General features: G+C 49.1%; 1 protein-coding gene and 1 pseudogene across 1 annotated transcript; both read left to right on the top strand.

Moving 5' to 3' along the window:
• The first annotated feature begins 810 nt into the window (after nt 1-810).
• LOC109575720 (duodenase-1-like) lies at nt 811-2,970 on the top strand. Its single transcript, XM_019984006.2, has 5 exons — nt 811-950; nt 1,145-1,292; nt 1,780-1,915; nt 2,106-2,363; nt 2,699-2,970. The coding sequence occupies exons 1-5, from the start codon at nt 899-901 to the stop codon at nt 2,858-2,860; spliced, it is 756 nt and encodes a 251-aa protein (XP_019839565.2). The 5' UTR covers nt 811-898; the 3' UTR covers nt 2,861-2,970.
• Nucleotides 2,971-6,490: 3,520 nt separating this feature from the next.
• LOC139178220 (granzyme H-like) lies at nt 6,491-9,094 on the top strand (annotated as a pseudogene).
• The last annotated feature ends 248 nt before the right edge of the window (nt 9,095-9,342 follow it).

Genomic DNA, 9,342 nt, shown 5'->3' with positions numbered 1-9,342 from the left:
GATATGGTGGAATAGATGTCATAGGACATCAAACGTGAGGTAATTAAAAGAGCCCAGCTTGTGCCTGGCTTGTTTCTTAGCAGATGCTTCTTTGGGAGAAAGCCAACAACATGTCAGGTGTGAGGGAGACTGACAATCCCAGAAACAGAGATGACTTGAGGTGCCTCATGGAGAGAAACCAACATGCCCAGTGAACAGCCAGCACCATCCACTGGGCATGTGTGAGCGAGACAGCCAGTAATTCAGCATCCAGGCTTCAAACCTCCCTGATACCAAGAGGAGCAGAGGAATGCTAGCCACACTGGATCCTGACCAAAATGCAGATTCATGGCTAAAACAATGTTGCTGTTTTGAAAAAAAATACTCAGTCTTTAAGAACTGGAATAATCTCTCTTCAGCATCACTCTCACACACCATCCTGTATATACCACACCATGGTTCTCACCATCCTGTTTTACCCTTACAGTTTTGTCTCCTCCACCAGAAGTGAGAGATCTTACCTCCAAATTTCTCATACAAAGAGGCCTCAAAACACAATCACCCTGGTGCTGAAAGAGAACCACAGAAATGAAGACATTCTATGTCATGAATCTCTCATCATGGGACCCAGAATGCTGGGGCTCAAAGACCTGGTATTTGTTGATACAACGTCTCACTACCTCTACTTGTAGTGATTTTCTTGTTTTCTGCTGAGTGATGGCACTAAGCCAAGAGCTTATGGGTGCTTCTGTGGTGACCACTAAGTACACACTCCACTCAGACCCCAGGACCTGATCAGACAGAGGTGTGAGGCTTCAGAGAAATCTCAAGTGATAAAAGCCACAACAAGGCGGAGACACTGGTTAAAAGGCCACATGAAAGTAGCAGCTGCTCAGATCTGGGCAGCTTTCCTGCAGAGATGGTCCTGCTCCTGCTCCTGGTGGCCCTTCTGTCCCCTACCGGGGAGGCAGGTGAGTGCTGGTCCCACCCTGAGAGGCACAGTCCCACCCCACAAGAACAGACCTGCTCAGACGCTACACTCATGCACAGCCTGGGCCTGGTCCATCTAAGAGAATTTCTGAACTCAGGGAAACCTTGATCCCATCTCCCCTGTTTAAACTTTGGCTCCATGAGCACAGCGGGCAGGCTGGAATCTTTCTTTCAGGGAAAATCATCGGGGGCCACGAGGCCAAGCCACACTCCCGTCCCTACATGGCGTTTCTTCAGGTCAAGACTTCAGGGAAATCTCACAACTGTGGGGGTTTCCTCGTGCGTGAGGACTTCGTGCTGACAGCAGCTCACTGCCTGGGAAGGTGAGGAGCAATGCCGGGCCCCCACCCCTCTGTGGAGCCCTCCCAGGGAACCCTCTTAGGAGCTGCAGACCTGTGCCACCAGGTAACATAGGAAGCTATTCAGAGGACAGGTGAGCACTGGGGAGAGAGGGACAGGTCAATGCCAGTCGCGCATGGAGAGAAGAGACTGATCAAACCTGGAACATAAGGAAGCCAAGGTTGTGGCCTGGAGCCCATGGTGCAAATGTGAGAAATTCATGTTTTCCTTAGAGACAGTCAAGCTCGAGCAGGACTGAACACCCTCCGTGGACTACAGGAACTGCCACCCTGCCTAGGCTGCCAGGGAGCAGTTTAGGGATGCTCAGCCCCAGGGCCCACCGCCTAGAATTTCGCCACACCCTCCCCCTGCCCCGCCCCAAGTTTGGCCCTGTCCCAAGCTGTGCTCTTTCCTCCCGGCTCCTAGACCGTTTCTCCTGTGACTCCCTTTCCCTCTCTGCTCTCTGTGCAGCTCAATCAGTGTCACCCTGGGGGCCCACAACATCAAACAACGAGAGAGGAAACAGCAGGTCATCCCAATGAGAAGAGCCATCCCCCACCCACGCTATAATAATAAAACTTGGGCCAACGACATCATGTTACTAAAGGTGGGGCACGAGGCTGCACTGACTCTGGGACACTTCCATCCAGGGTTCTGCATCCCCCATGAACCCATTCCTGACCCTCCTCCTGTACAACCCCTCCGTGGTCCCAATGCTGAGAAGAAGGCAACCCCATGACTGTCCTGCCGCCTCTGTGGGCCAACAGTAGGTGACAATGCTTTTCCTCTACCTTCAGCTGACTAGGAAGGCTGACATTACGGATAAAGTGAGCCCCATCAATCTGCCCAGGAGCTTGGCGGAGGTGAAGCCAGGGATGATGTGCAGTGTGGCCGGCTGGGGGCGACTGGGGGTAAATATGCCCTCTACAGACAAACTGCAGGAGGTAGATCTTGAAGTCCAAAGTGAGGAGAAATGTATCGCTCGCTTCAAAAACTACATCCCCTTCACACAGATATGTGCTGGAGATCCAAGCAAGAGGAAGAATTCTTTCTCGGTGAGATCCCCAGTGTTATCTGTGCAAAACCCTGGGCCCAACTGAGCTGGGACGATGGGTGGCTGTGGGAACAAAGCCCGCCCCTGTGTCCCCAGCCTGTCCTCCTATCTGGACACTGTCCTGTGTCCCTGGGGCGTGAGCACTGCCCCACAGTCACAAATGGGTGGAGGTTTCCTGCAGGAGGAGCAGCAGGATTGTCAATGCCAGGATGAAACCTCAGGACCAACAAGGCCCTGATATCAGCCAGGACCGCTAACTGAGCCCACCCACGCCAGGGTGGCAGGGAGACCAGACCTGAAGAAGGTGAGCTCAGCCCTTGCTCTCTCTACCCACAGGGTGACTCTGGGGGCCCGCTTGTGTGTAATGGTGTGGCCCAGGGCATTGTGTCCTATGGAAGAAATGATGGAACACCTCCAAATGTCTACACCAGAATCTCCAGCTTTCTGTCCTGGATCCAGACAACAATGAGACGGTACAAACGCCAGGGATCAGCGTGACGTGTCCTCGGGATGGACCCCTCCATGTTCCCTGGGATTGGAAGCATTGGTCAAAGTGTGTGGAGGAAGGTTGCCTGGAACTTAATAAACATTCATCTCTTGAAAAGAAATCACTGATTGCTCCGTTTTTCACAAATTCGTTAGGTACTTTCTCTATCAGGGAAACATCTGTTCATATTTCTGATCTGTTAGCAGCTTCCCCCTCCAGCACATACACTGCTCCTCTCACCCCTCCCTTCCATTCTCTAGAATAAAATCTTCTGCTGTACCCACAGCCAGCTCCCTCCGTCACACGTCCCCAGTGCCAGCTCCCCCTCAGGCTGCCCGTGAGCTCCATCAGAGAAGGGAGACCCCTCCTCAGGAACACAGGACCCCCTGGTCCACCACCCTTGTGTCTCATCCATACGCCCTCCTCCTCGTCAACACCTACTTCCCTCCCCCACATCCCAGTGTCCAGGGGGCAACGGAAGAGAATCCAGGTTTGGAAAGGGGACCACCTGAGAAACTCTGGGGTCGAGGGGGGCACTGGTCCACCCTAACAGAAATGGGGGAGGTTTACAAAGGTGTAGCTCACCCCTTGCAGTGTTCCCTCCCTGCATCAGAGCAGGCAGAGCTCAGAAGCCTGAGAAAGTTTCAGAAGGCCTTCAGTATTCCTAGGCCCAGCTTGAGTGCCTGTCACAGCCCTGTCTTGGAGTCCTAAGCCCAGGGCCCTGTGCAGCGTCTGGTGTCCTGAGGGCACATCCTCCTTCAGCCTCAAGTGACCTTGAGGGGGCTCTTCCACCTTGGGATGAGCTAGCCGCTCCCCACCTTCATCATTCCCATGTGTGTTTGTGCATAAATATATTTATCTCCAAAGGAAACTCACTCTAAAAAAAATCATTGGTTTCAAGGTATCCTAAAGTTTCAAAGAGTATCTATAGCCTATAGTTATTGGGTACATTTCTTCCTGTATTTTTTTTTTTTCTTCAAGTTTTATTGAGATATAATTGACCGATAGCTCTGTATAACTTTAAGGCATATAGCATAATGATTTGGCTTATGCATCATGAAATGATTACCACAGTAAGTTTAGTGAACATTCATCATCTCATATAGATACAAAATTAAAGTAATAAAAAATATATATAGTTTTCCTTGCGATGAGGACTCAGGATTTACTTGCAACAATTTTTATATTAAATATATAGCAGCATTAATTATATGTATCATGTTGTATTGGTATTTATTTATCTTATAATGGGAAGTCTGTGACTGCCTTCATCCAGTTCTCTTACCCAAACCTCCTGCCCCCAATAACCATAAATATGATCTCTTTTTCTGTAAGTTTGTTCCTTTGTTTTTGAACTATAATGGATGTATAACATTATGTTACTTCTTGGGACACAACCCAGTGATTTGATATTTCTATGCACTTTAAAATAATCACCATGATAAATCTAGGTATGATATGTTTCCAAAGATACCACATAATTATCGACTGTGTTCCCACATTGTACATTTCATATCCATGATTCACTTATTTTGCAACCGGAAGTCTGTAGTTCTTAGTTTCCCTCATTTAATTCTCTCCTCCCCCTTCACCTTTCCTCTCTGGCAACCACTTGTTTGTTCTCTGCATCTGTAACTCTGTACTGTTATGTTGGTTCATTTGCTTTATTTTTGAGATTTCACATATAAGTGAAACCATACAGGATTTGTCTTTCTTTGATTTCTTTTACTTAGAATAACTCCCTCTAGGTCTATCCATGTTGTTACAAGTGACAAGACATAATTCTTTTTTATGGCTGAGTAGTATTTCATTTTATGTGTATGTATCTGTGTATGTGTATATATATATGTGTGTGTGTGTATGTATATATGTATATCATATCTTCTTTATCCATTCCTCTCTGGATAGGCACTTAGATTGCTTCTACATCTTGGCTACTATAAATAATGCTGTTATAAACCTAAGGGTACATGTATTTTTTCTAAATAGAGATTTCATTTTCTTCAGATAAATATCCAGGAGTGGACTGCTGGATTATGTGATATTTTCTTTTAAAATTTTTTTGAGGAATCTCTATTCTCTTTTCCATAATGGCTGTACCAATTTATATTCCCATCTACAGTGTACAAGGGTTCTGTTTTCTCCATATCCTCACCAACAGATGCTATTTTTTTGTCTTTTTGATAATATCCATTTTGACATTTTTTTTTTTAATCAATTGCTGAAGTTTTGATGCAAGGTTCGGAAGAGCAACCTTAGTTTTAAGACATGCAGTTTAGAGAGGGCTTAAGAGAAGTGGTTTGCTGAACATTTGAATGGAGAGTGAGCTTCAACGATTGCAAAATGTGTTCTGGCAGAAAGTAACACATATTCATCAAAATACATTCCTCATAAATGGAACATATGCAACACGGTGCGTGCAAGTGTGCTAAGTTACTTCAGTCGTGTCCGATTCTTTGTGACCCTAGGGACAGTCGCCCTCCAGGCTCCTCTGCCCATTCATCATAGAAAGACAAGTAAATACAGAACATATGGATGAGAAAAGTAAACGAAGTGCAGTTCCACCACCCCCGATCATCATCATTCATGCTTAAGCATACTTCCTTCTACTATTTTTCTATTTATTCATAAGATGCTCTTGCTTCAACTCCCTTGGGATTGGGTTGTTTAGCGCTCCTCATGATCTCCTTTCCATTCGTCTTTCTTCTGTCCTCATACTGGTGAGAGTGTGGGGGTCATCTGCACATGTTTAGGATGGCCTGGCCCAGAGACAACAGATAGATGGCTCTCTGGGCTCTGGACAAGGAATACTTAGTGGGGAGTAAGTATTAGATGACGGGCATCTGTTTCCCCTTCACCACTCACCAGTCACCAGCATTTCTGGAGAGGAAGCCCCTCCTGACTCACAAACACCCTGATTCGGGTGGGACAGCCTCCATCTCAGCTTGAGGGGCACTGGATACCTCAGCACAACCCAACCATGTCCCTCATTGCCGAAGGACCCGGTGATGGTTTTTTCCTGGTTCAGTGAATATCAAGTCCAGGACTTTCATTCAAAAGTTTCAGATAAGAAAGGCTCTCTGTGTTACAGAATACTTATATTTAAACAAGAGATTCTAAATCCTCCAAAACTGTGAGGCTGGAACCCTGGCAAGATAGGAAATGGGGTTGCTGTTTGGGCCACTTGCGTGAGTCCAGGCCTCTCTGCTCCTAAAGCAAGTGCAGTCTCTGCCTCACCCTCGGCCCAAGCAGAGCCCCACACCATAGTCCTCATGCACATGTCCTCTGCCCATAGATTCTAGGTCTCCTCCAGCCCCTGAGCTTCCCAAGTACAGGAGCCAAGTCGCTGAATCCCTGATCCTCACCTCTTGGGTAATTCTTCATGCTTTCCCCAGAATCAAAGAAGACCCAAGAGGGGAGAAATGCAGACCCTCCTGATTCAGTCACTGAGGAAGTCTGGGGATCCAGCTCCTCCCCTGGCTGCAACACAGCCTCCACTTTCTTGCTGTTCCTCTTGCTCTGTGACTCAGCGGTGGGGGTGCAAGGGTGGTGACTGTGTCGTTCTCACCTACCCCACAGCAGAGAACATGGGCACACGTGACATGCTCACACCCGGCTGGGGGGAGCGCAGCTCTGGGGGGTCTGTGGGGGCACTGAGCCTCCCCTGCTTCCTTCCCCTGTGCTTTGTGTCTGGAAGGAAGAAACCCCAGCAGCTCTGACCTGGGCAAATCTTCTGGAAGATGCAGCTACTCCTGCTCCTGATGGCCTTTCTTCTGCCTCCTGGGCTGGGATATGTGAGTGACCGTCCCCATTCCTGACAAGGTAGCCCATCTCACTAAACCTCCCGACATCCTGGCCCTTCTGCTCAGCTCCAATTTCTGAACCAGCTCCCATCCCAACTGAGACTACAAGTTCGATGCTGCATAGACATTCAGCAAGGATGGGTGGTAGGAAGCAAGCTTTCACTAAAAGTTTTTGTAGCTCTTACCCTCTCTCACCACTGGTAAAGTGGGCTGTACATTTGCTGGAGGATGTGGAGCTACAAAGCACAAGCAGGAAAATTCCTCACTCCAGCCAGGAAAGGACAACTCAGACAAACCATCCACAGCGCGGGAGTTCTCAGTGGACCCAGCTTAAGAACCAGAGAAACTTGTCAGTTTCCCTGCCCTTCACTCCTGCCCAGGAGAGGAGCCCAGGGTGTGACTGGTCAGAAATGGCTACATGGCAGCACCCAAAGCTCTCTGGGTGTCATTACTCTTCCCCAGGCCCTAAGCAGTTCATTTTCTGCCCCAGTGTCTTTGGCAGTGTCCTCCCCCATCCCTGTGGTCTTAAATCCCACCAGTACTATCCCCACCAAACCTCAGCCAAAAGCTAATTGGAGGCCATTCAGGTGTCCAGTCAACAGATGTTTACTGAGATCCTCGGATGCATTATGCCCTAGGACATGAGGATTTTAGAAAACCCAACTCCATAAACTCATAGGTGGATTATTAGAAAATGGCACCAATCATGATGTTAGCAGAGGTTTAGAGGGGTCCAGAAGACTCCATGAGAGTGAGGGCTCATCAGGGCATCATCATCCCATCCATGATCTTCTGTGCTTCACCCTCTGGAAGGCAGTCTCAGGCCCCTTCATATGTGTGTATGACTCAGGATGTGGAGAACAATACTGAGGTTTGGGGTTCAGAAAAGGTTATCCCACCGCAGTGAGAACCTGGGGGACTCTCCCCTAGTGTCTGTTGGGCACTATTGACCTACCTTGACTGCCACCTTCCTGAACCTCCCTTCTAACCATAGCCTATTCCATCTCCCCATCTTTCAGCCTTTTCTTTCAGAGGAGATCACTGGGGACCACGAGGCCAAGCCCCACTCCTGCCCCTACATGGCTTTGTTCAGTTTCTGGGTGAAAAGAGTTGGAAGAAGTGTGGCGGTGTTCTCATACAAAAGGACTTTGTTCTGACAGCTGCTCACTGCAGAGGAAGGTGAGGGGCAGTAGCCAGCCTACCCTACCTCAGGCCTGGACAGGGACCCGTCCTCTCCCCAGGAGCTGAGCCCAGGGGTACCCCTCCTTCACCCCAGGATCTTGGAAATCAGGACCACAAGAGCTCATCAGACAAGCCTTCTTATGAGCAGGACTAGGGTGATGAAAAGCTGAGAAATAGGACAAGAAAGGTCTTGAGGTCAGTGGGTCGGAAGTGAGAACAGGAGACAGGGTTGAGAAGGGTTGACCCACAATGGCCAAATAAAGCATCAGAGAAGGATGAGAGTGTGCAGTGATAGCCAAAACCCAAATTCAGAGTCACTTCACAATATTGCTGAGAAAGCTCCCGGGAGCCCTGCCCTCATGTCCCGGAGAAGCACTGGGCCCAGAGTCACTCAGCCCCAGGACCTTCTGTCACCTCAATTCCCCCTCAGCTGCTGCCCTGCCCTGGTCTCAGCTGCCTGTCACAGCTCCTGGGCTGTATCTCCAGTGACCCTATGATCCCCACACCTCTGCTCTGGTCTCTGAGCAGCTCAACCATCGTCACCCTGGGGACCCACAACATCAAACAGCAGGAGAGGACCCAGCAGATCATCTGGATGAGGAGAGTCATCCAACACCCAGACTATAATCCTAAGAACTTCTCCAACGACATCATGTTACTGCAGGCAAGGAAAACTCCCCACTGGCCCTGCCCTCCTGGGATCAGATTGCCCTCCCAGGATCTCCTGCCCTTTCGTCCCTCCCATCCTGGCTGCCTGACCAGTCCCTGTGGCTCAGGAGAGAGGGCAGACACATCAACGTCACTGCCCTGTCCAGGCTTGGGGACCACTGGCTGAGCCAGACTCTTGCCTCTTCCCATAGCTGGAGAGAAAGGCCAAGCAGACTGCAGCTGTGAGGCAGCTCCGCCTGCCCAGGGCCATGGCCTGCATGAAGCCAGGACAGACCTGCAGTGTGGCTGTGGCTGGGGGAAGGACTCCACAGGCACCTACCCTAACTCACTGCAGGGGGTAAAGCTGACCATGCAGGAGGATCAAATGTGTGAGTCCCACTTACATTACTATTACACCAACGCCATCCAGCTATGTATAAGGGACCCAAAGACAAAGAAAGCTTCCTTTAAGGTGAGAATGACAGTCTACTTTGCTTGGATCTGGGGAGAAGTGTGTTTGCAGAAGAATTGGGACCTGGGGACCGCCTCACCCTCTAGACACCAAGACACATCCTGGGGCTAGTGTGTGAGTATGCTAGTGTGTGACATGAGTGAAATTGTGTGGCAGTTTCAACATTCTTTGGCATTGCCTTTCTTTGGGATTGGAATGAAAACTAATCCTTTCCAGTCTGTGGCCACTGGTGAGTAGTCCAAATTTGCTGACATATTGAGTGAGCACCTTCACAGCATCATCATTTAAGATTTGAAATAGCTCAACTGGAATTCTATCACCTCCACTAGCTTTGTTCATAGTGATGCTTCCCACTTAGGAATGGAACAACTTAGCCATGGAAACAGTG

The sequence above is a fragment of the Bos indicus genome, chromosome 21 (genome assembly GCF_029378745.1).
Source record: "Bos indicus isolate NIAB-ARS_2022 breed Sahiwal x Tharparkar chromosome 21, NIAB-ARS_B.indTharparkar_mat_pri_1.0, whole genome shotgun sequence".
Classification (NCBI taxonomy): Eukaryota; Metazoa; Chordata; class Mammalia; order Artiodactyla; family Bovidae; genus Bos; species Bos indicus.
The sequence above is the reverse complement of the archived record's forward strand: the minus strand, read 5'-3'. Positions and strand labels throughout refer to the sequence as shown.